Source organism: Pezoporus wallicus, unplaced genomic scaffold (assembly GCF_028554395.1).
Source record: "Pezoporus wallicus isolate ANWC-B61680 ecotype Strahan unplaced genomic scaffold, APGP_CSIRO_Pwel_v1 contig_6566, whole genome shotgun sequence".
In the NCBI taxonomy this organism is placed as follows: domain Eukaryota; kingdom Metazoa; phylum Chordata; class Aves; order Psittaciformes; family Psittacidae; genus Pezoporus; species Pezoporus wallicus.
The window spans coordinates 3,911,849-3,938,118 of record NW_026638763.1 but is presented as its reverse complement, the minus strand read 5'-3'; the positions used below and the strand labels follow the sequence as shown (position 1 = coordinate 3,938,118).

The following is a 26,270-nucleotide window of genomic DNA, read 5'->3' as shown; positions in this document are numbered from 1 at the left end:
GTCATTGCTGTTCCCTATATTTTATTGGGACGTTTCCCACTATTTTTGATTCATCAGAGCTAAAAATTGCCTGTGAATATGAAAATCAAACAAAAAAGGAAAACCAGTCCCCCATCAAGCCCCAACCCAGCAACAAAACACCCAAACCTATCAATAGTAACAGATACTACTCAGACTTGGATGACTCTGAGCAAGACTTGGATATCTGCAAAAGCTAAAGATGTAAATTGCTCTTTTTTGAGCTGTTCTTGTTTTATTTGTTCCATTCAGGATACGTTACTAGGATGGGAAAAGGAGGCGGAAAGTAAGAGGAACACTATTTGATGGTATAAATATGTGGGGCAGCGATGCCAATCACGAAAATGGGGCCTCTCATCATGGAAAAACGAGACTTCTTCCAGCTTGTTTAGAAGAAAGATGCCTACAGGTCCAAAGATGACAGCCTTGGGAGGGGAGCGGTAGGAGGAGACCATCCCGAGGCGCTGGTGGATCCACAGTGACGCTCTGTGGATATCTGCAGCTACTACACGGGAGGATTGCGAAGGAGGAGGAAGAGAGAAGGGGCAGTTCCAGGGATAGAAGGGACTGGGCTGGAGACGCCTTTGCTGCTCCTCCCCAGACCCCCCGAGCACGCAGAGCTTGGGATGCAGGAGCCTTCCTGATACGAGCAACTCGACCAAGTCTTCTTCCTGGCTTTTGGGAGGCTCTTTTGGAGGGAATTTTGATGACTTCGTTTTCCAGGTAGGCAGAATTTTCCTCTCCTTGCAACGGGTGGCATGTGGCTGTTTTCTGATGGATTTCCAATGAGGAATAGAAGAGCTACCCTCTAAAACCCCAGCTGCAGGCTGCAGAGCTAGTGCTGCTGCTTATGGGCTCACCAGCAAGCTGCTCCGTTCAGGCACATCATGTTTAGTCAGTACCTACTATAGCAGAATACGTTTCCCTATTGCTTTTGGCTAGTTTGGGTGTTTTTCCATGAGCTTTTTGTCCACTGTGGGTAGTGTGAGCCGCGGACTCTCATCTACAAGGGCCAAAGGCCTAGAGAATCTATTGGAGGGGGGGAACTATTGAGCCAAATCCGTGGGACAGCTAAGCAGAGTTTAGCTATGCTGATTTGCAGCAGAGCGACCGATGTGCTGCATGATTCCTCCTTGATTTCCGGGATTCCAGAAGATATGGATTAAACGAACCTGGGATTCATGCCTCTGAGTTTTGCTGGGTTTCATCAGCACAGGCTCCTCTATTAGTTTGGTATCTGGAGTCTGTCTTCTCCATCCAGCATTCCTGGGCTTTCCCTGGCTGAATTCCCAGTGGGGCTGCAATAGGAGAGCTGGAGAAGGGCTGGGATCCCTGATGATGTTGGGAAACCTTCCCCTTTGGGTGATGTGCCCAGGAACTGAAGTACAGGGCTCTTTGTGGTCACGTTTGTGACCGACACTGACATTGTTCCCACATGCAAAGGAGGACAAGGAGGTGCATTTATGAGAGCTTTTGTACCAAATAGGATGTTTCTGGGGTGATTCCCCCCCCCCCCCCCCCCCCCCCCCCCGTTTTACTTAGCAAGCATTGGAGTGCCATACAAGCAGGTGGCTAGCAGGCACTTCCCACTGGCCATGAACAAACCTGGGTCTGGGTCCGTGTCAGAGCAGCAGTGGAGTTTCTAACTTCATTCTGTATATGCCATAGGTAGAATAGTTCTCTTTGCTTGAGGGTAGTGTAATGTTTGTGGCTTGAAATAAGCTCCTTGCAGGCAGAGTTTACTTAGAGAGCAGAGCACCTGAATTTGTGGGAATGTGGGACCAATTTGCTCAGCTATAAGAGGTCTTGTGGGATTGAAGAAGTACACAGTGCACCAGGAGGAACTTGTGTGTGATAATCAGATGTGAGAGCACAAATAACTGTAACATACACATTGGAAAGAATAAATGCAAGTCATTTCTTTGCCCTAATATAACATTTGGTTCAGTTGCTTGGGGTGGGAAGAGATACCCACAAGCAGAGAACTTGGGTCCTTCTGAAAGACCTCGGTGTAGATAACTCCATATGCTTTTGCATATGTGACCATGTGTCAGAAATACACTCTTCCGCTGGCAAAACCTGAGGTTTCACAGCAGGAGGTGGGGCTGGAAGGGAAACAGCAGATGATACGAGATTTACAACAGCATCTCAACAGCTTATAGCAGTCTGAGGATGACAGAATAGGTCCCTTCCAACACAAACCAGTCTATGATATGGGATTCTATGGTTTGTTGACCAATTTCAAAGGCCCCAGGACTGCTGTAGAGGCAGTCCTATGTCATAGCTGGCCCTGGTTATCTATGCTCTGCCAAGAGCAGCTCCCGTGCACACATGGCTGGAGGTAGGGATATGGTTAAACTTTGGAAGTGCTGATCTGTGAGTGAGTCAGACACTTGGCCAAAGCCTCCGGTGCTCCCAGCCTCTCCAAAAGCTAGTGCCTCCAGCTTCCTCAGTAAAGGCACAAAGCTGTTGTGTCCTACCAAGGATCAGGATCTTCTGCAGCTCTGCATTGTGGTCAGACAAGATGAGGGAAGCCTGTATCAAGGGCAGAAGAAGGAAGTCTTAATCTTAACTAAAACACCCCGTCAGCATTAAAGTATTTCATCCTTACGATAGCCCTTCTGTTCTCTGCAGTGCAATGAAAACTGAGCCACACTGACCTACGCAGGGACATCACTAGGGCAAAGCTCAGCTGCATAACTTGCTCTCCCCCTGCACTACCAATGCAACCAAATACTCTCTCGGTGTCCATTCAAGACTTGGACTCTTCCAAGAGATGCCCAAAAAAAACTTTTCAAGGAAGAAGATCTCTTTCTGAACTGGGTTCCGGCCTTCTTTTCATAGTAGAGATCACACATGCCCTATCTATGGCCTGTGCCCTCAAGGGGCCATGCTGGTTAGAGCTATCATCCTCAAGACATAAAGCCCAGCATCACCTCTTCCTCTGTGTAACAGCCTCAAGCTGCACCAGGGCAGGTTTAGATGGAGCTGAGAAACAATTCCTTCCCCACAGGGTGCTCAGGCATTGGAACAGGGTGTCCAGGGCAGGGCTGGAGTCACCGTCCCTGCTGTTCACACACAGTGGAGACGAGGCCTCAGTGCCATGGGTCAGTGGTGGCCTTGGCAGTGCTGGGGAATGGTTGGACTGGATGAGCTTAAAGGTCTTGGTTGATTCTATGATTCTACAATGTTGCTGTTGAAAAGTGCTGCCTGTATTTTGGCTGTGAATATCCTTATACATTCCCAAGAGCTCATTAGACAAGATCTCCAACTCTGCTGCTGCTTAAGTCATCATAACCCTACACAAAATATGCTCCTGCATGCAATTGGACCTTGTAGGCCCAGTGTGATAGGTTCATTGCTAAAGATGTGCACTTCTTCAAGTGCTTGTTTATTCATCCCTTCATTCCATGGGTTGTGTGGGCTGAAAAGCAGTGCTGTTGAGGAAGAGATGTTGTGTCCTTTTGGTACTCATATGGTGAGATGGAAAGGACCCGCTGCTGCACACCTTTGCTGGTGGTGTGGCCAAGCGGGCAAACTGGAGCATGGATGCTTATGTCCATGTGGATTGGGGGTGATGGAGTCAATGTGGGCATGGGGTGGCCATAAAGAGAAACCATGAAATCAAACAATCAAGATGCACTGTCTATAGCTCCATCACCTGATCCTTGGTTGGCTTTGTGTTTCCCCAGCAGCACTAGGGGGCTGTATACGGTGCTTAACATCTAACTTGTGTTTTCCCACAGGCATCTCAATATCCAGAGGAACTGCTGAGATGTTCCGACGAGCCTTTTTTACCACACTCCTTTGTGTGGCTCTGGTTTCTGTCCATGCTCAGCTTGATGGGGATCCTGGAGATGTCAGCCCTACCTCCTGTGCAGGTATTAACCCGATAAATGGGTGCCTCTTTTCTTTGTAGGCAGTAATTTCACTAAAAGCAATAGTCATGCTTAGCTGGCGAGCCTGCTCATGAGGAATAGTGGTACATTAAACCTCTCCTGCCCTTTGCACTCCCAGGCCCTGTGATAGTAATTCATCTCCAAGGAACACTGTCCACCCAAACTCCCATTTCTGGGTTTGCGTTGGAGTGCAGAGAGGTAGGGATTGAAGAGCTGGGGTCTGCCAGTGGTGCCTTCTCCCAGCTGATGCAGTAATAAGCTCTGTATCCATAAGTAATGGAGTTACACACTCTGGATTTGGTAGGACAAGGGGTGATGAGTTCAAGCTTAAACAGGGGAAGTTCAGGTTGGATATAAAGGAGAAGCCCTCCCCTTTGAGGATGGTGAGGTGCTCAAGCTATGTGGGACTTCTTCCAGTGTCATGCTTCGGTATGGTCTTCTTGACAATGATTATAAACCAGAGAGCAACCAGCAGCATGCTAGGCAGAGCATTCATTTAGTGCAGAAGAACAGAAGTCACACGTTTACCCTTCTTCATTCAACCCTGGGCCTAAATCCTCAGCTCCCTCATTTCCTCCAGCCCAGGTGGAATTAGCTCCTAATTGTCAAGAACTTCAACACCCTCACAGGAAGCTGGAGCTTAAGCCTCCTGCTGTTGTTTGCTCTCTTCACAACTCTATGTGCTGTCCTCTATGTGCTGAATAGATAAGCTTCTCAGTCCAGGTTTCTGGGGGGCAATAAAGGAGGTGTATGGAGTGCTCTGACATGTTCTGCCTCATCATCTCCATGCAGAAAAGAGGAACTGCCCCATCAACGTGTACTTCATCATTGACACCTCGGAGAGCGTAGCTCTGCAGACTGTGCCTATCCAGAGCCTTGTGGACCAAATCAAGCGGTTCATCCCTGTATTCATTGACAAACTGGAGAACGAGCTCTACCAGAACCAAGTCTACATCACCTGGCAGTTTGGTGGGCTGCATTACTCGGATGTGGTGGAGATATACAGCCCTTTAACGAGCAGCAAAGACATTTACCTCCCCAGGCTGAATGCCATTAACTACCTTGGCCGGGGCACCTTCACAGACTGCGCCATCTCCAACATGACGGAGCAGATCCAGACCCAGATGGCCTCAGGCGTGAACTTCGCAGTAGTCATTACTGATGGCCACGTCACAGGCAGCCCCTGTGGGGGGATGAAGCTGCAGGCAGAGAGGGCACGAGACATGGGCATCAAGCTCTTTGCAGTGGCCCCAAGTGAGAATGTCTATGAGCAGGGGCTGCGGGAGATCGCCAACCTGCCCCACGAGCTGTACCGCAATAACTATGCCATCACGCAAAAGGACACCTTGGAGATTGATGTGAACACCATTGACAGGATAATCCAAGCTATGGTATGATATGGGAGGAGAACGGGGGGAGAGAAGCAGCATATGGGTGGTGGGGATGCATTCTGAGCAGCCGCGCTGTGAGATTTGGCAGGGCTCTGTTGAGCCAGGGAGAAGCCTTCACGTTGTTGTTCTTCCTTTCTCATGGCCTTCCAGCACTTAGGGGGCAAATGGAATCTCAAGCTTCTTGGATTTGTCTGCTTAAGTGCTAAACCAGGACTCCTTGGTTTGTGCCTATGATTTATGTGCAGGCTGCCCCCCTAGCCTGGCTTTTGCTGAAGGCCAGACCCGTACCCAGCCTGCTCCCCATCCAGGGGTGCATGAAACAGCACTGAGACGTGTACTTATCATCAGCATAGCCTTTGAGGTCCCACCTGCGACGCACTGTTTGCTCTGAGAACTTCTTTAAAGCCATGGGACCTTTACCACCTCCTCTCCCTTAGTATCACATGGACCTCTAGGATTGTGGTGCTGGTTCTCCTTTGGGGTTGACCTTCACTGATTCTGTCCTTCCTGTTTTCTCTTTGCAGAAACATGAAGCCTATGGAGAGGTGAGTGAGCAGCAACTTTGTGCCATTGCCAGGTAACACAGGTTTAAGTTGTCTCACTTAAAGACCAACTCATATCCCAAAAGTAGCAGGACAGATTGTGCAGGATGGGTCTCTGCCTACCCATACATCAGTGCAACAGCCTGAGGACCTGTCCCTTTATCCTATGTCTGAAATGCATAATGGACTCTTCACTTTCTGCCTTCTGAGAGTAGACTCATTGCATCACTTTGGGTAGTTCTGTAGGTGCTGCACAAGCTGGAGTCCTGCTGGTACCATGTGGACATGGTTTGGCATACCCAATGTGCAAAGTGATGCTTTAAAGGGCACAAACCCCAATAGCCTCAGAAGAGCAAGCTCACCCCAACTTATCTGACATTGAACAGTCTTGTTCTTGCAGTTTGGCCACAGGCTCAAGCCATAATGAATGTGCTTGTGGCAACTTTATGCCCATAGCTGGGGTTGGGGTAGTTTTTAGCACCATGTCCACAAGGAGAGAGAGATGCGTGGAGAGCCACGGTGCTTATACCTGTTGTTCCATCCCTTGTATTTCAGTGCTACAAGATGAGCTGCCTGGAGATTGCAGGTCCGCCTGGTCCCAAGGGATACCGAGGGCAGAAGGTAAGTCACCCTCAGCCTGTGGGAAGAGAATAATGCAGGCAGTGTGGGATGCCATAAACCCCCCCTCAGCTGCAGGCAGCCTTCACCAAGGTGGAAAACAGCTCCCCGACGTCTGCCTTGGCCTTGGGAGACTGCTGTGATGGAGTGAATGGAGCACACATCCAGCACCGGTGTCTGCTCATGGGTGTGCTGAAGATGATGCATTGGCGCCAGTGTCCCACTCTCCTGCCCCTAGCCCGGTGTGCTCCTCTCCCCATAGAGCCTTTCCCTGGAATAAAGCAGGTCCTGCTGTCCAAGCTCTGTAGGAGCATCTGGTGATGCAGAACCAGCACAGAATCATAGCATCAACATGGTTGGAAAAGACCTTTAAGCTCATCAAGTCCAACCTTTACCCCAGGACTTGCAAGACCACTTCTGATGCTCCCAGAAATTGCCATTTTCTCACAGTCCACGCCAAGCTTAGACTCAATATTGGGGTTTTTTTCTTTCCTTAGGGTGCAAAGGGAAACATGGGTGAACCAGGCTCCCCTGGGCTGAAAGGAAGACAGGTAAGTGGTGACAAGCCCCCCACCATCGTAGCCAGCAGTGTTGCTCCTGTGTTAGCTGGGGCTGCACCTCTGCCACACTGGAGTTAACACTTTGTGTCTTCTTCCCTCAAGGGTGACCCAGGTATCGAAGGTCCCATCGGATACCCTGGTCCCAAGGTAAGAATCCCATAGCCAGTGACTGAGCTCTTTGTAGTCACTGAGTTATGCGAAAGCAGTGGGGAGCTCTGCTTCTCCCTGTCATCTGTTTCCCAGCTGAGATCCCAGCTCCTGCTCATCCCCAGGCACTAACACATCATTGTCCTTTCTTTCTAGGGTGTCCCAGGGCTGAAAGGAGAGAAGGTGAGAAAAAAAGAGACCACATCTGGGCACTTGTGGGGTGGGGTGGACACCTTTCTGTTGCAAAGAAGAGTTTAGCTGTAATGGGGAGAATAACAGCCTTATTCATATGTAAATGCAGACATCAGCAGGGATTTCCAGGGACATCTCCTCCTTCAGGCATTGTGTCCTAAAGTGAAGATGTCTGAGGGAGGTAAATGGGTGGTGGACGTACTCAGTGCCTGACTCTTGTCCTCTTCTTCCCCCAGGGTGAGATTGGATCCGATGGACGGCGGGTAAGAAAGCACCTTTACACTTTGCCCCAGCTTCCAACCCTTGCGTGTGCGTTAACTCATCACTGATCCTTCTATTTTCCCTCTTGATCCCAGGGCGCCGCTGGTTTGGCCGGCAGGAATGGCACCGATGGACAAAAGGTAACACGACTTAGTAATGTAGCTGCTGCTGTTCTATTTCTTTACCCACCCTTGTCTCCACTGGTTGCATTTCTCCTCTCCCATTATCCCACATGCTTTTTGCTCTGACTGAGGTTTCTGTGAACTTATTTACACGTTGTTCCGCGTGGAATGTAGGAATACCTGAGAAAGTTGGAGATGAAGTTACTCAGATGACATAGGGAGCGCTATCCCTTCATCAGCAAGCAAGGAAATGGATATGCAACCCAGGCTGTGCTGCTGATACAGGAGGCGATGCAGGGTTGGAGATATCTCATCTTGAGTGCTAGTGACCCCTAAAGGAAACAGGAAGTTCTGCAGAAATGCGGGTTTCGAGGCAGTTCGTCAGAAATCTGAAATCTCAGCTTTCAGCTGCTGCTTATTCTTGATATTAAAGCGCTAAAGGCCAGGTTCAAAGAGCTGAGCTTAGAGCTGGGCTGGTTCAGCCTGGAGAAGAGAAGGCTCCTTAAGGGGAGACCTTAGAGCAGCTCCAGTGCCTAAAGGGGCTACAGGAAACATGGAGAGGGGCTTTGGACAAGGGCCTGTAGGGACAGGAGAAAGGGAATGGCTTTAACCTGCCAGAACAGGGGAGACTGAGATGAGCTCTTAGGCAGAAGCTCTTCCATGTGAGGGTGCTGAGGTGCTGGCACAGGGTGCCCAGAGAAGCTGTGGCTGCCCCATCCCTGGCAGTGTTCAAGGCCAGGTTGGACACAGGGGCTTGGAGCACCCTGCTCTAGTGGAAGGTGTCCCTGCCTGTGGCAGGGATTGGAACTGGATGAGTTTTAAGGTCCCTTCAAACCCAAACCTCTATATTGAGCATAGAGGGCCATGACCTCCCTTAGGTCTGCATGCCATGCAGATGTAGCACAGCAGAATAGCCTAATATGAGCTGATTTCAGATGACTTTGTCCACTGCCTAGCACACATTGGGTTTGCTCTGCACTGTCTCATACACCCAGCTGCAAGGTAATACCAGTTCTTCCCACTCTTCAAATGCCTGCTGAAGCTCTAAAACACTCCTTCAGTCCCCACCACTCTCTAACCAGGACAAGCTGTGTAAGCATTGCCAGCAAATCCATTTTGGGATGCGGAACAAGGCATCACTGCTCTCATGGGCTACAGACAGACCTGTTCCAACTCAAGATGCAGGACAGAGGACCACCACAACATGAATGACCTCCAAATCCAGCCTCAAGGGATGTGACCATCACCCAGGGCACGTGTGCAGGATGAGCATGCCTGAATTTCCACCAAGCTGGGGCTCTTAGGCTATTTTCTCCTCTTCCATTTGTCTCTGCACACCACATTCCTGTTTAAGGAATACACTTGCTATTCGTTCTTTAGCTGATGACAGGCATGGTCAGCAAACGATGCTAAAGATTAGTGAAGGAAAGCTGTATTTTCCTTTCGGACACCTACAGCTTCTCTGTCTTTCTCTTTGGAATTCTATCTCTCCAGGGCAGGCTGGGCAGAATTGGACCACCAGGCTGCAAGGGAGACCCTGGTGACAAGGTAGGAATGCTTTACTCTCATTCAGCACATCAGCTGCACATAGTACAAAGATGGCTAACGAAGTTACTGGCCCATTTTCCTACAAATTGCATGATGCAGGGGGTTAGAACCAAATGATCTCAAGGCCCTTTCCAACCAACAAGCAAGAACTATTGTAGTCTCTAAAGCAACTTTCTAAGCCATTTGATTCATTCTCCAGGGAAAGTGCATGTTGTTGCCACTGCAAAACGTGTGGTTCTTTGTGCTTTCCCTCCCTAGGGCCCTGATGGCTACCCAGGAGATGCAGGAAACCAAGGAGAAAGAGGAGATGAAGGCATAAAGGTACAAGTGAAGGCTCAGACATTATAACAGTGTCCTTATGCTCCTCATGCTGTACATCGCTGGAGCACAGCAACATCCTGATGATGCTGGTAGTGACCATTGCTCTATGGCTCTTTCAGGGAGATCCTGGCCGGCCTGGTCGCAGTGGACCGCCGGGACCTCCAGGAGAAAAAGGAAGCCCGGTAGGTCAATGCAGCATTCCAGTGGATCCAGTGTCTTAGTAGGGTCTGCTCCTTGTGGCATGGAGTGGTACCAAGTGTTGGTCATGGAGCAACTCCAGCACAAAGGGGATTGCTTGCACTGTATCCTTCCTCCTCTTCCCATCTTCTCCTGGCCAGTTACTTCAGACATAGTGGAGGATGCTGAAATAACCCTCCAGCTTTAAGCAGGGCTGGATAGATGCTGTAAGAAACATAAAAGTTGACCATATAAGCTGACCAGCCTTTGCACTAGTTGCTAGAAGAAGGGTGACACAGCATCACAGTTCTCTGAGGCTGGAGTCTATGCACATAGCATTGGTGTGTAGGCTGGTGGCTGTGTGGAAGCATGAGTTGTGTGCTCATACGTGACTCTGCTCAAGGGTGTATGTGCATGGTACGGGACAAGAGGGGGATGTGTGCACCCGGACCTCTCTTTCCAACAAATTGTGTTTCTTTTTCTTCTCCAAGGGACTTCAAGGCAACCCTGGAGCTCAAGGGCCTGCTGGGAGAAAGGGAGGAAGGGGTGAACCAGGACCTCCTGGACCCAAAGGAGAGCCTGTAAGTGTCTGAACAGGTCTGTGCACGGTGGGAACGCTGTGCACGGTGGATGCAGTTTCATGGATGAGTGCTGAGAAACTTCCCTTCTTTAGCCTGCCTGCTCCAAAAACTGTGCAGGTGCTGACCTCCTGATGGAGGGCGTCTCCTCCATCTTCCCAGAGCAGTACTTCCATAATCCATAAGCGTGATGTTAACCATTCCACCCCAGAAAAGCATCTTGTATTCCCTGGGATGTCCCAGGGACCCTTGGGCTGTACTCTAGCAAGTTCCGCACACTGCTGGCTTCCTGCAGTGGAGATCTGGTGGCCACCATGGGGAATCCTTAGGGAATAAACCATGAGTGTTTACGGCCAGTGCTGTGACCACCTCCTGACAGAAAACTGGCTGTGGCTTCCCAAAAGCCAAAGGCAAGATCCCCCAGGCAGAGCCAGCACAGGCATCCCTGCTCCCTCCTGACAGGCACTAAGGGGGTAAGGAGACCACTCTTGAGCCAGGAAGCAGAAGGCAGAGTAGCCACATATCACTGCTTGGACAGCATCCATCTTCAAATCCCATTTATGTGGCTCTCTTGTGTTTGCCAAGGGTCGACGTGGAGATCCAGGGACAAAAGGCAGCAAAGGCACTCCTGGGGCCAAAGGAGAAAGGGTGAGTAAAGGAACTGCCCCAAGACCATTGCAAGTTTGCCCAAGAGGCACAGGAGTGGTGTGAGTGATGTTCTACTGTGCATGTGTCCTAGTGGCATCACATACAGCCTCCTCTTCCATTCATTAGAGACATCCCTGACTGGGAATATCTTTACCCTCCTCACAGGGAGATCCTGGTCCAGAGGGTTCTCGTGGCCTGCCTGGTGAGGTTGGAAGCAAAGGAGCAAGGGTAAGCATAAAGAGAAGGAGAGAGCTGTTGCCATCCAAGGCAGCTCACCCTTTCCTCCTCATGCACACCTTCCTGTGCCTTCCTCTCCATGTTCTTGTGTGTTGCTTTCCAGGGAGACCAAGGAATGCCAGGACCCCGAGGCCCTTCAGGTCCTGTGGGAGAGCCAGGCAGGATAGTAAGTCACCTGTATGACTGTGTCCTCCCTCTCAAATGAGAGCTTGTCCCAATGGCATAAGTTGGCTGCACTGTCCCTCCCAAGGAGTATAAAATCTATTCCAAAGGCCCCAGCTAGCCCATGGGGCAAGGAGAAATGGCAAGACCCAGGAATCTCTGTTCTTCCATTGCTCCTGGTCCCACATGTTCCCATGACAATATGGAAGGAAGGGAAAGGTCTCCCCAGGCGTGGTCTTCATCCTGGGTCTGTGGTTAATCCAGTAGTGCCGTGACATATGTGTGTCTCCATGGGACACAGGGACCCAAGTGCTGAATCAGACCCTATCACAGTGACCCCACTGAGAGGGAAGATTGTCCTGCAGCATCCTCTCAAGTGCTGGTTTCTCCAGCACAGTCCCATGTGCAGGCAGGGAGCTGCAGGGAACATCCTCACCCACTCCCTCCACTGTCCTGCAGGGATCAAGAGGGGATCCTGGTGATTTGGGCCCAAGAGGTGATGCCGGACCACCAGGACCGAAGGTAAGGCCTTTGAATGCAGCTCTGTGTTTGAAAGGGTATTGCTGTGTGCTTTTGTGGAAAAGATAGAGAGGGAGGGAGGGAGGGAGGGAGGGAGGGATAGGTATGTTGATAGATATGTCGATAGATATGTCAACAGATAGATATGTCAACAGATAGATATGTAGATAGATAGATGGATAGATGGATATGTCAATAGATATGTCAATAGATATGTAGATAGATAGATAGATAGATAGATAGATAGATAGATAGATAGACAGACAGACAGATAATGATTCTATGACTGTCACTGTCATGGCCAGGTTTAGCTTCTGACAGGTCTTATGTTTTCCTCCCAAAGGGTGACAGAGGCAGACCTGGCTTTAGCTACCCTGGACCCAGAGGACCACAGGTATGTATCCCTCATCCATCAGATGTACGTGCCACAAAGAAGCCGGTATCAGTGGTGGCTGCTGTTGGAGGCTGGGAGGAGAGGGAAGGAGGAATAAAAGTGACCAGGGCCCCCAAAACCATGGGGCCTCCAAAGGGGGTTAACACCAGGGCTGAACCTGGCCACAGTCCTTTCAGTTTCACAGCAGAGGTGTTGTGGACCCCAGCCTCAACAATGGTGATGGGGAGGTGGCTGTGCCCACCACTCCAACCATCACACTGCAGATGTACACTGCAGGACCAGTGCTGCTTGGGTGCTGACATCCACCTCTCTCCCTCCACAGGGTGACAAGGGTGAGAAGGGGCAGCCAGGACCCAAGGTGAGTGTGTTTGTCTCCATCACCTGCATTCAGTAGTGACTGTAATGCGCAGAAGCCGTTGCCCAGCTCTCCAGATGATGGCCAAGAAGCCTGATCTGCCAAGAGCCATTCGCTGCAGCTGCAGAGCTGGAGTGAATCTCCCAAGCACGCTGTGCAAAACCTCATTGTTCTTAGTTAAAGCTTAAGTAAACACTGTTTGCTCTGTGCTGGTTTAGAGGGTGCTCTCCTGGGCCAGGCAAGTATCCTTGATAGGCTTCTAGCAGTAACGCCTCTGCCTAAGCACATCCAGATGTGCTCTGTGCTGGATCTGTTTCTCTTTCCTTTGAGCAGGGAGCAAGAGGAGAGCTTGGACCAAAAGGAGTGCAAGGGACCAAAGGAGACAAGGGGGAACCGGTAAGCAGACCTCCCATGGGTCAGTGTCCCCCTTCCACACCTCTGATAGATGTGCTGGAGAGAGTGCTGCTCTGCTGTGGGACCATGTTTAGCAGGACTGTCCCTGCATCACCAGCCTTGCTGGGGTAATATCTGACCCTTCTTTGCTTCTTGCCCAGGGTGATCCTGGTCCAGGAGGTGAGCCCGGACCCCGTGGTCCCCCTGGTGAAGCTGGCCCTGAGGTACCGTACCATGACACTGTGTGTGAGCAGATGCTGCAGCTCCCTCCTCTTCCTCCCCACTTCTCCTTGAAGCTCTAAAGCTCAGAGGACCCCAGTGGGTCTCCTTGCAGTAGGGCTTGATGGAGGAGCTGCCAGACAAGGCTTTCCTACCTTTCCCTCTGCAAAAAGCCATGTTTTCAATGGTTCTTATGTGTAGTTCCCACACGGGGAGCTAATGGGAAAACTGTGCCTGAAATCCCTATGCTCTTCTTACAGGGGACCCCAGGCCCACCAGGAGATCCTGGCCTGACTGTAAGTAGCACTTCTCTGCATCCCCCAGTGCTCTTCCTCCTGGGGCAGCCATGGCTTTGCCATGCACAGCCTGAGAATGAAAGAGCATCCCGTCCTGATGCTGCTTGGCAAAGGTGGCCTGTGGCTTCCCATGGGAGCCAAGGAAAAAGGGGTGGGAAGGGAAAGGGGAACCTTTGCCTTAGAGGGGACGGATGCTGTTTAAAGGGAGGGAGGCATTCACCCTGCACCCCTTTGCTGGCAGGACTGCGACGTGATGACCTACGTGCGGGAGACATGCGGATGCTGTGGTGAGCAGACCATTGCCTTTCCCCAGGGAAGGGGAATGAGCAATGGAGGGATGGGGAAAGGGGGTCATCAGGGGCTGCCTCCTTCATGGAAAGTCATTCCCAGCTCACTTCCTGATTATTTTAGGAGCAATGAGCTGTAATACAGAGTTGCATGGTCCAGATGATAGGACAGAGTATAGCGAACAGATTTAGTATATTGAGGGTATCAAATACATCAACAGAAAGATGCATGCGAAGCCCTCCCTATCCAGTCCAGAAGCCCTGTGGATGCTTGGTGTGATGCTGTCTCATCTTCCCATAGATGGTCTCTTGTTCCCACCATCACTGACCTTTGTGTCTTTCTCCTTCTGTCTCTCTCCCCAGACTGTGAGAAGCGCTGCGGTGCCCTGGACATCATGTTCGTCATAGACAGCTCAGAGAGTATTGGCTACACCAACTTCACCCTGGAGAAGAACTTTGTGGTCAATGTGGTCAGCCGCCTGGGCTCTATTGCCAAGGACCCCAAGTCACAGACAGGTCTGGACTGTGTGGGGCACAGGGAAGAGAAATGGGGTTTGGATTCCTCCAGCTTCCACGTTTGTAGCTGCCCTGGGCTGCGATTCATCAATCCAGCACTTCCGCAGCTCTTTCCTATTCCCTTCCCAGCTCTTTAGGCCAATCGGGGAGCTCTTTGCTGGTGTGAAAGTTTGCTGACCTCCTCTTTTCACTGAGGATGCAAAGCCAAGTGACCTGATGCTTCATTGGCAGGTGCCCGTGTTGGGGTGGTGCAGTACAGTCATGAGGGGACCTTTGAAGCCATCAAGCTTGATGATGAGCGCATTGATTCACTGTCGAGCTTCAAGGAAGCAGTGAAGCGCCTGGAGTGGATTGCTGGAGGCACCTGGACACCTTCTGCCCTTCAGTTTGCCTATAACAAGCTCATCAAGGAAAGCAGGCGAGAGAAAGCCCAAGTGTTTGCTGTGGTAATCACGGATGGGCGCTATGACCCTCGGGACGATGACAAGAACCTCGGGGCTCTTTGCGGTAGAGATGTGGTTGTCAACACCATTGGCATTGGAGACATGTTTGACCAGCCAGAACAGAGTGAGACTCTGGTTTCCATCGCCTGCAATGAACCCCAGCGCGTCCAGAAGATGAGGCTCTTCTCAGACCTGGTGGCAGAGGAATTCATTGACAAGATGGAAGATGTCCTCTGCCCAGGTCTGTACCTCTCCTTGCACAGTTCTGAGTGGAACTGAGGTTTTCAGCCCCAGGGTTTGGGGTTCGGGGTATATATGGTGCATTGCAGCAGTTGCAGAGACACCGTGTCCCAGCAGGTTGGCCAGTAGCTCATAAGCTGGGTTATGCCTTTATGTAGCCCTGGATGAGCAGTCCTTTCTCAGATAGCAGGGGTAGTCCATTGGAGTCCTTTCCCCACTAAGAGACCTTGCCCTGCCACCTCGGCTGGGTGAAGGGGGGATGGCAGCACATCACTCACTTTTCCTTGTTTCTTTCCCTTCCAGATCCACAGGTCGTCTGCCCTGAGCTGCCCTGTCAGACAGGTAAACATAACAAATACCTTCATGCTATCTGCACAAAGTGGTAGGGCCAGGAGCAGGAATGGGATGTGCAACCCCATTCATTTGCTTTGGGGGGCAGGAGTTAAGGGAATTATTGTTAAGTTACATGAGAAGAGACTCCAGGGTTTCATCTCCTGCTCTTTTCCTGCCTCTCCGAGTTCTCTGCACAGGTAGGTACAAGTGCACTGTGTTAGTGCACCAGCATGGCTTAGCCCTGACCCAGTTCCTTAGAGGTTTTGACTAGGTTTTGGCCTCCAAACTCAGCAATCCATTGCTCACTCGTTCCATGTATCTATCATGCATCAAGTCAAAACCCCCTTGTTAAACTCTCCCACCCATGCTGACCTTTGGGATGCAGAACCCAACCCGCAGCACCGGGCAGGAAGCTCCTCAGGAGTGACAAGGGCAGAGAAGGGGGTAGGGACCATACGGAAAATGACACCATAGTGGACCCAAGGCTTTGGCTTCTCTAACGCTGGCTGTATTTAATTAACAATTAACTGAGGGTGTTGGATTAAAGGGAAAAGGCTCTGAGGATCCTATGGTACAAAGGAGACAGCTGCTGCTCTCTGCAGGTAGTTTCACTTGATCACATTTTTCATGTTAAGGGGCAGATCTGCAACTTGAATTGCTGTAGATCCTGTCTGCATTCTGCGCCCGCTTAAAGGCAATAGATGCGCTATTTGCTGGTATGCACAAAGCTTACAGGGACAAAGTTTTGCCACTTCTTCCAGTTCTTATCTCTCCTCTTGCCATGAATGTTCCTGCGCAAGTCCCCAGCTTTGACTCAGTATTATCCAGAACTTCAAATGGCAAAGAAGAAGTCCCTTCATTTCCATGCAAAGCAAAGGAAAACTGGACACAGGATGCTCAGAAATCCAAAGACAGAAAAGCCACAATTACTCCTGTCTAAAATCTCTGCATATTGGCCATGCAGAGAACACAGCATCCAACAGTGATGCTGAGCTACGCACACAGGCTCCTCTGCCATATCCTCTGAGGAGCTTTGTCCTGCAGATCCATGCACAAGGAGGTGACTTCCCCAAGCCACACTGGTGTCTTCAAAGGTTTTGGTCCCTGCAGCCTCCCCTTTTCAGAAGAACACTGCAGGAGAGAGGCTGACCCAAGCACTAGTGCTTGGGCCATCGAAGGCCTCCAAAGCAAGGCGGAGTTGGTGGTTCTTTCCATGTAGTGCACTTGGGTGTCTCTGTTCCTGATGCAAGGTGAGAACAGTTCACTGGTACCTGTCCTGGGGACTAGAACAGAAATGGCTTGAGGAGGCATCTGAGGGTGTTCCCTCTTGGGAATCCCTCAAGCCATGCTGTAGGCAGGCCCTATACCTGTGCCCCAGAGGACATAGGTATAGGTGATGTGGCTGGGTAGGTGTGGGCCTCTTGTCAAAGTGCCATTGCACCTATCCCACCGTGGGCAAAAGTTGTCTTGGTGTGCAAGGATCCCTGCTAGGCCTGGTAGATCAAGTGTTCAGTGATGCCCAGGGATTCAGGGGCCTCTGAGCAAACCACCTTCCATCCACTGCACTGGATGGTCTGTGATGCATTGCTGGCACCATTTAGAAGGATCTGCAATGACCACATTTGTTTAATGGCAAGGGAAACATATTGGATGGGATGTGACTTAAGGTATGTGATGGAGCCTGGGGCTTCTTTTCTCGGTGCTCAGCTTCCTCTGGTTCTCCAAGAGCATCTCAAGAGCTGGTGCCAACTTGTGTGTAAACCCTCTGGATGGAGACGGTGCATTCACACGCGGTGTGAGTGAGCTTCATGCATATCCAATGCGTGTGTCCAGTGAGAGACAGGCCAGACAGGTTCAGGTCAGGAAGGCAGCTACATCCAGCTCTGTTCTTACCCCCAGAGCTGTAGTCCTGGCACTTCAGGAAGCAAATCTATTGCTCGTGCCATGTACCCCAGCCTGGGTATTGCCAGAAGAGCACAGAAAGGGACAGGTATTACATACACCTTGGCTTCCTACTTGCAGAGGCACGTTGTCACTTTGGGTTCATATCTGCCTTAGTGCTTTGCCTAAGGAAATCCTGTTTTCAGGGCAGACCCTTGTCCCCATGTCACCGCCCGTCAGTTGCTGTGGTGCTAATGGGCATGTAGAATGGGTTGAATGCTCAGCAAATCTGAACTGACCACTTGCTTTGATAGAAACCGCATGATGCTCTGTGAGGCTCTTTCTAACCCACGCAAAAGGCTTTGCTTTGAGCCTTGAGGGGTTTTATTCACATTGAAGTTCAGCACAGCCAGGTGGAGATGGAGGCTTTGGAGTACTGATTAGCCCAGACACCACAAAGGAGCATTGCACACAGCAGCAAGCTGAGTGCCAGGCGAGGAGTTCACATTATGCTGTCCCTTAGTTGTGTTTCTGGCTGTATAGCATCATGTGTATAGTTTACTCAGAGGAGAGTTCACAGCTACATGATGGCAGAATATGTATGAAAAGAAATATGCATAAAGAAATATGCATATGCAGAAAGAAGCTGGACCCCATAGCGCTGCTCTTCCTCCATTGTGCCTCTATGCCAGATGAACAGGAAGGAGCTGGGCAGTTCAGTTTCCATGTCATTTTCTGAGGTCTCTCAGTTGATGTGTGAGTGATTTCAGTCCAAATCCCACGGTTCCTTAGACATAAAATGTGTCAGAAGGATGTAAAATGTGGCTTTGGTCTTTACTTCTCTGTCCTCATTATCCCTGTTGTCCTGGTGCAGTGCACCTAGGAAAGCCAGGCAGCTTTCAGAGCCGTTACTAGCAAGCCCTGAAAATATTCTTTTGACGCTCACTTGCAGATGACAGGAACCCTGGGAACGTAAATCCACTTATTTTCCGCCCCATGGAAGAGGGAGTCAACATAGATTTCCCCAGCACCATACATTCCATCGCCCAGTTTCTAAACTCCACGCGGGAAACCCAGGACCCCAGCATGTACACCCAGCTGGTGGCCACTTTGGCCTTTACCGCCGAAAAAGCCAAGTTTGCCACTGGAAATGAGCGGCAAGAGTGGATGGACTTGTTCATTGACACCTTCAAAATGGTGCACAGCGAGATTGTGGGGGACCCAGAAACCGTGCTAGGGCTTTGCTGACATCTCTGTTAGGGATCAATGTGAAGAGAGCAGAGGCAGAGGTTGAGAGGAGGTGGCAATGGTCTTTCCCCATGTGCCTGTTGGGCAGAGGGGGCAGATAGACTGGTAGATGCTTTCAGCTCTTGGTTGCGCTCAGTGAGGGATGGGACATGAGGGGCAGTCTTCTCTGGCTTGGCTGAATGATGAGCATGGCAGCTTTCTTCAGTGATGGCAAGAGATGCTTTTGCTTTGCCCAGTTCTTTTTTGCAGAGGAGCTGCGTGTCCCAGCCCTCAGCCATAGGCAAACACCAGGGTCTACCAATGAGGCTCCCAACACACGCATGGCTGAGGGCCAGAGCGAGCCCTTCGTACACAGAGGGACCAGCGATGCACTTTCTCCATGCCTTCATACATATGCATTTGCTAACTGCTTCTGAAGCTCTTCTGCATCCTCTCACTGGGTTACCATGAGGGCTTTCTTCAGGTCTTGTGTGGCAAGACTGACAAAGCAAGGTGCATCTCCTCTTGCTGCAGTGAGTGTCTCTGTACGACCATCCAAGGGGCAGTGGGGAATGTTGAAGGGAAGCAGCCAGAGGTATGGGAGAGGGGGCAAGCCTGGCTTTCCATTGAGAGCACCGAAACCTGGGGAGTGCTTCTCTCAGAAGCTGTGTGAGCTCCCTCTGCCTTTTTCTCTGCTTCTACATTTGTGTTTCTTCTGTCTTAGTTAGCAACGTGTACCTGTTGGTAGCCAAGAGATAGAGATTGCGTGCAGTCAAACCTCTATGATGTGTTACGTGAGCTATTTAAAAGCAAGTATTTCAACTTGATTCAATCCATACCAAGTGCTAGTTCGGTTCAGAGACACCAGTTGTGCTGTGGGTGTGTGCATTTAGATGAGGGGTGATATTTCCATAAGCTCAGATGCTCCTAGTACTCACAGGAGGTCAGGCAGGTATCAACCATTCCTGCCTCCAGCATAACTACTGCCCTCTTAATCCATAAGAGAGCAGCATCTTGTGTGCAGGCACAAAAGTAGAAGTGTTTACTGCCAGCAAGTGGATTTTGCAGCCTCTCTAAGTGGCATGATATTATTACAATAAAGTATACTGAACAAATGTCATATTTAATGTGCAGAAGGGAGATGTATGGTCTTCAGAAACATGCTTGGGCTGTGATGTTTCCTCATGTGCAAAGTGGAGCCCATGGAAGGAGGAACTTGCCCACTTTGAACTTACTGCAGTTTTCTTCCACCTCTGCTTCAACATCTGGGGCTTGCCAGTCAAGGCTTAAAGCTGTGTGGGATGCAGGGGAAGTGTTTGTGTCACCCAGCACATGTGCACATCAAATATGCTGCACAACATAATCCTTCTCCTAAGATTTCAATGCTTTTTGCTTCTAGTCTATAGGGACAGGGAGTCCAGAGAGCTCTGCTGTTGGCATGTAACAGAGGGAAAAGAGTTTGGAGAGTTTTACATGGAGTGCTTTGCGGTTTAGGTGAAGGCAAAAGGATCAGCCCATGTCTGAGTCTGATTGTAAGCCATGTATTCCAGATAGTCCGTGTAAAGCCAAGCTCCCTACTGTGCTTTGTCAGATTTAATGAAAGAGGGGAGATTGAGATGAGCTCTTAGGCAAAAGCTCTTCCCTGTGAGGGTGCTGAGGTGCTGGCACAGGGTGCCCAGAGAAGCTTTGGCTGCCCCATCCCTCGTAGTGTTCAAGGCCAGGTTGGACACAGGGGCTTGGAGCACCATACTCTAGTGGAAGGTGTCCCATCACTCCATGGAGTGATGCTGCTCTCAGCTGCAGTCAGCTTAACTAGGAGCTTATAAGGCTTGCTTCATGTCATGTAGGAGGCTTCTCTTCTCCAGAAACATAACTACATGTAGACAAGCACTGGGGGTACAGACTGGTGTAACGCTTCTCCAACATTATATGCAGCCCTCACTCCCACCTGCTTGCTTCCACTGGCTTTTGCAGACCCCGATGCAGGTATCAGACTGTGCAGTTGGAAGGGCCATGCCTTCTTGCCTGCCTTTCGCCTTCCACGGCTGCACAGATCAGGTGAGGACCAGGAGGTCAGGCACTTCCAAGGCCAAGTATCTTTATGGCAGCAGCACCTGCATACAGGGAACTGCAGCACCAATGTACCTTTAGACACCATTTCTTAAGGAAGGATGGGCAGAGGTGAGTATGCACCTTTATTGCTTTGAAGGAGTGGAGTGTTGCAGATGAATTTGGATATTCAAAAAGGGCTGGGAGGAAAAGCATTGCTTGGAGACTGTTTTTTTTACTGCAGCCAGAGCTGGCATGGCATAAGCCTATTGTTCACAGTAAGACAACGTACAGTAAGCACCATTCAAGGCATGTCATTGTAGATACGTAATACGGTGTGGGCTACGGAGAAATGCAAGTCTACAGGGTCAGGGAGCATGATACAGAAACAACCACGGACTTTTACTATGTCCAGCCAGGCAGGTTAAACCACATGTACCAGCAAGTTCCTGCATCAGGTTTGACTTTTATCATGGATGGAAGTGGTGCAAATAATCTCTGAGCTCAATGATGTGAACTATCAGAGCTTCTGCTACACTGGCTTGTGCTGTTGGATTCACGTTGGACACTGTCTCTGTAGTTTCAAGAGCACATGTATCTATTTTGCTTAAAATGTGCCTTTGATAACACTGACCGCACACATAGTACTCATGTACGAAACCATTTGCTGCTCAGCTCATAGAAGGAATGACACTGGTTCAGCACCCCACATGCTGAATCCAAGCAGAGCAGTGTTGAGCACAGAGGAAGCACTTTTCAAGCTGGATTTGCTCAACTAGCAGATACTCAACCCAATGGGATACTCCCATCCCAAAAGTTACTCTTTGTTGCTAGAAATGGGTGCTCAAGCTGGGGCTGTTCCAGAGTCTCCTGTTCTTTGCCAGTCATGCAAAACATGATGATATTGACTCCAGGACTTTGAGATTCAGTCTTGGAGTCATAGAACTGCTTGGCAGTGATTGCCCTGCTGCCAACTGAGGGGGTGGCCAGCCACAGTAGGTACATCACAAATCAATGCTGCTGTTGCGCTTGTGCTCCTAAGTGATGCTTTCAGCAGAGGAGGAAACTCGAAAGAAGGAAGTGGAAGTGTTTCTTGGAGAAGCAGGCATGCAGAGGAACACTAAATGCAATACGCGTAACTACTGCAAAGGGATGAAATAACGGTCCCTAATAGCTGACCCCAAAGATAGCCCTTTTCTTCTTTTCCTGGGTTCATGCACTGTATCTATTCGTATGCCTACACGCCAGCTTTGTGGACAGGTTCTGTTCTGACTGACAGAACAGTAACGGTCCCCTGTAGTTCACTCAACTATTCATCTGTTATATATTGGAAAGGCTGCTTTGATATGAACGGGCACACTGACAAAGATAGTCTTGTTTTCAGCCCTATAACCCAACCTTTATGAGCTCTTCTGGAATTAGCGATTCCCGGTTAAACTAATCTGGCTGAAAGGTATGGAAACAGCTTTCAACATACAAATCTGCGTGTGAAGAGGAAATCTGAAGGTAAACCACTCGAGAAGTAACCGAGAGGTTTGCAGACGGTGCCTGCCATTAATCTCTGGATGTTCCTCTCAGATGGGAACCGCAGTATGAAGGTGGATATAATTCAGGGACTAAAACGTACAGACCTGTCTAATATCATGGAGGTCTGTTAGTGGCCCCAGAATTAACATTCGTTAAGACCTAATGCCCAGAAGCTGAGGGCATCAGAAGAAAACCTGCATTACCAGCTGCAAAGACAGCCTTCGGCAGCAAAGCAGGGCTGGCCAAAGGTGCGTGAAGGCATCTCCAAGCCCAAACTGCTCAAGGCAAGCCCCGACCTTAGCCTGTAGGCTTTATGTCCCAACTCTTGTCTTCTTTCTCCTGCAGAGCTTGCAGTGGCCCAGTGCACACAGCGCCCTGTTGACGTTGTCTTCTTGCTGGACGGCTCTGAAAGGATTGGGGAGCAGAATTTCCACAGGGCCCATCGTTTTGTGGAGGAGGTGGCCCGACAGCTCACATTGGCCAATAGCAACAGCGACAACATGAATGCCCGGGTTGCACTGCTGCAGTACGGCAGTGAGAGGGACCAGAATGTGGTCTTCCCATTGACCTACAACCTGACGGAAATCTCCAACGCCCTGGCACAGATCAAGTACCTGGACTCGTCCTCCAACATCGGGTCAGCCATCATACACGCTATCAACAACATCGTGCTCAGCCCAGGAGATGGGCAGCGACTCGCGCGGCGCAATGCTGAGCTCTCCTTCGTCTTCATCACTGATGGCATCACGGGAAGCAAGAACCTCGAGGAGGCCATCAACTCCATGAAGAAGCAAGATGTCATGCCCACCGTAGTGGCTCTTGGGAGCGATGTAGACATGGATGTCCTGCTGAAGCTTGGCCTTGGGGACCGGGCAGCCATCTTCCGGGAGAAGGACTATGACAGCCTCTCTCAGCCCAGCTTCTTCGACAGGTTCATTAGGTGGATATGTTGAACGAAGGGATGCACATCTTCCTCTCAGCACTATACACCCCCTGATATCTCCTGTTTTATTTTCTTCCCCCTGTATGGTTGCTAGCAACAATGAGTTGGCCCAGAACAGCTGCCTCTGGGTCCTCCTTTCTCGCCAAAATCCAGAGCTCTTTTGTGATTTTCATGATGAAAAGTTGTGTATCTTACATTTATGGTGCTAATTAAAGCCAAGATCAAAGCAGGACACAGAGCCATATGACGTACTTCTGTAAAGCTTTACACACACCAAGCCATGACTTGTATACATCCTGTCACCCTAGGAGGTCTTATCAGAGAAGCGAGAAACCCTTCCAGTGTGGCAGGACAAACGGATCTCTCTAGTTCTCAAAACCCCTCAGTATCCCTCAGTGTCCTATGAGGAGTTTTGTGGCTACAACATCACCTGTTCTTTAGCAAACCTTTTTCCACATTATCCCATCTTTTTACTTCTCTTGGTACTTCTGCCCTGAGAGGACTGAGTTTATGACACATTCAAATGCTCAGCGACTTGCTTTCCTTTTGCGTGGCACTTGATGGTATGCTCCCCTTTCCCAGGAGTAACAGGATGGTGAGAGGCTTTCCTACCTTCTACAGTTGTCTGCAGATGCTCTTTTTGGGGTTCTGCCTACACTAAAAGTCACAGAGGGGCCATATCCCACTTGCTCCCTACTTTCATTTCAGGCTTCACCAGCACCTGTTCATATATTACTGCGCCCAAACTCCTGGCTGAGAGGAGCACCGTGCCTCCCAGATCTCACCAAACACTGGGAGCTGCCTCCCTGTCATCCCAATGTGTTCAAGGCAACCAAGTGCTGAGCAGTGCCCAGATTTGAACTCGAATTTTGCTGTCTGCAAAAATAAACAATCTCTTTTCACCCTACCCTGAAAAAAAGCCTCTTTATTCTGTGGTTTGCCTCTGGTTTTAAATACTTTTAACAACAAGCACAAGCTTTCTGACAATGCATGTCTGCGGATGGATGTCGGCACCTTGGAAGACGATTTCTGGAGCACCTGACAGTGCAGTCTATGTAGGCATTAATGGACTTTTATGCCAGTAAGTAAGTGAGGATATCCATGTTGTGGAGGGCACCATGTGTAGCTGATGCCCAGCACCAGCTTTCTGTCCTGGCACCTTAGGCTTAGGAGCAGGGGCTGGACACTGGGACTTAGGGAGCTGGTATCTGGGTCACCTGAGTGCCCTCCAGAGAGGTTTTATGCGGATGGAGGTTTAGATGGGTAAGTAAGGGACTGGTGCCGGGGCTGCGGGAGCAGCCTGGGCCGAGCCGGCTCCTCGCTGCTGCGTTTGGCCATGGGAAGCATGGCCCCCTTCGCACTATCCCCGAGGAGCCCTCACGGGCTGTGCCCCGACCGCCTTTCCTCACCCGTCGCTCCAGGACCGAGCTGCGGGACCCCCGGCACCGCGCCGAGGGGCTGCGGGACTCGGGACACGAGGGGCCGCGGAGCAGGTGCTGCAGAGCGGTTCTGAGGTTCGCTGGTGTTTGTGTGACCGGTGCCTGCGGAGATGCGGGTTATGCGATGGGGGAGCGAGGCGGGAGCGCGCTCAGACGCCCTCCCCCGGGGATGGAGCCCGGCCCGGTCCTTCCTGGGAGCAGGGATCGCGTTTCCAGGCTGTCCATGCACAGCCGAGTCCGTGCTGCAGCGGCTCCAGCGCCGGGCACACAAAGCTCCGCCGGGAGCCGGGGACCTCGGGGCGTCGGCCGGTGGCGGGGCTAGGGCTGCCGCCAGCTTTGCTGCTCGGGGCGCTCCGTACGGGGGTCACTGCCCAGAACCGGCCCCGCGGGGCTCCGGCTGACGCGAGCGGCGGAGATGGATCCCGGTGGGAGGGAGAAGCGGCTGCCGAGAGCCACAGGCGGGGTTAAACGGGAAGAGAGGAGCGGTGCGGGTGGGAACCGGTGTGGAACCGCGGTGCGGGGGCTTTGGCTGGAGCTTTCCCCCCAGCTCCGCGTGTTCTGCCCGGAGAGGAAGGCAGGAAGAGAAGAGATCAGACGCTCCTACGCGTACGGGGACGGCGGCTGCGGACGATGGGGTTGCGGGGTGCCGCTGCTCGGGGATGAGCGGGCGGTCGATAGGACCCGGGGCGGCCTCGTTGTGAGAGGCGGGGCCCGTGTAATCAGGGGGCGGGGCGATGCTGGTTGTGGGCGGAGTCACACCTGTTTGGGCGGAGGGGTGAAGGGAGGGTATAAGCGATGCGCATGCGTATGTAAGGCCAGGGCGGGGTAAGCCGGGGCGCGGCTCCAGCTGCTGTCTCCAGCGCGGTGGGAGTCGGGGCACCGCAGTTCTCCAGGTGCCGGGGAGTGCAAGCCCGGAGGGGTCGGAACCGGGCGCCGTCGGCCGAGCCATTTCCCGGCCCCTTCCCGAAAGTGTTTGCGGGCTCTCAGCGAGCGCTGCGGCTGCGCCCCGAGGCCGGGGAGGGCACCCGGGCTCCGGCACACGTGGCCGAGCCCTGGGAGCGGAGCCTGAGGGCTGAGCCTGGGCTGGGGCCGCGCTCGGAGCTGGGCAACGATGTCCTGAGCGTTGGAGTCTGGAAACCAAGCGGGGCCGCTTCGGGCTCTGAAACGGAGACCGCGTCCCGCGGGTTGGGGGCTGGACACCGGGGTCACTAAAGCCGGGTTTGGGGCTCAGCAATGGCGATCCGGCCCCGCGTGTTGGAGTCTGGAGCCCGGCGCATGTGGTCAGTTGTGGGGCTCAGACGGTGCCTGAGTTGCCCAAAGCCAGGTTCCGAGCTTAGAACCAGAGCCCTGTGCCTGGAGGTCTCGACGTGAGCCCTCATTGCGCTGATGCTGGGGCTCAAACACAGACCGCGTTCTGCCTTTCGCCGCTCAGCACCGGCACCCGGCTACGCGGGGCTCCGGCTGACGCTAGAGGTCGTTCTGCGTCCCGGTGGAAGGTCCCGGCGGGGATGGGTCCCGGTGGAAGGGAGAAGCCGCTGCCGAGAGCCACAGGCGGGGTTAAACGGGAAGAGAGGAGCGGTGTGGGTGGGAACCGGTGTGGAACCGGCGCTGCGGGGCTTTGGCTGGAGCTTTCCCCCCAGCTCCGCGTGTTCTGCCCGGAGAGGAAGGAACGGAGAGGAGAGAGGCGCGCCGGGCACGGGGCTGCGGATGCCGCGGTCAGGAGGATGAGCGGGCGGGCGGGCGAGCGATGGGACCCGGGGCGGCCCCGGCGGGCTCCCGTTCGCACAC

At 51.6% G+C, this 26,270-nt stretch overlaps 1 protein-coding gene across 2 annotated transcripts; it reads left to right on the top strand.

The window, feature by feature from the left end:
* Positions 1-548: 548 nt before the first annotated feature.
* On the top strand, positions 549-23,275 carry COL6A2 (collagen type VI alpha 2 chain). 2 transcript variants are annotated; one of them, XM_057412361.1, is made up of 28 exons: positions 549-741; positions 3,765-3,899; positions 4,710-5,308; positions 5,833-5,853; positions 6,406-6,471; positions 6,966-7,019; positions 7,131-7,175; positions 7,332-7,358; positions 7,604-7,630; positions 7,724-7,768; positions 9,245-9,298; positions 9,557-9,619; positions 9,739-9,801; positions 10,288-10,377; positions 10,960-11,022; positions 11,188-11,250; positions 11,363-11,425; positions 11,881-11,943; positions 12,284-12,334; positions 12,657-12,692; positions 13,023-13,085; positions 13,244-13,306; positions 13,562-13,597; positions 13,839-13,884; positions 14,248-14,400; positions 14,632-15,084; positions 15,387-15,425; positions 22,446-23,275. In XM_057412361.1, exons 2-28 carry the CDS (start codon positions 3,794-3,796, stop codon positions 23,051-23,053), a joined length of 3,060 nt encoding a protein of 1,019 aa, XP_057268344.1. In that variant the 5' UTR covers positions 549-741; positions 3,765-3,793; the 3' UTR covers positions 23,054-23,275. The 2 variants fall into 2 exon arrangements, with proteins under 2 accessions (XP_057268344.1, XP_057268345.1); XM_057412362.1 differs by lacking the exon at positions 22,446-23,275 and adding an exon at positions 18,250-19,405.
* The last annotated feature ends 2,995 nt before the right edge of the window (positions 23,276-26,270 follow it).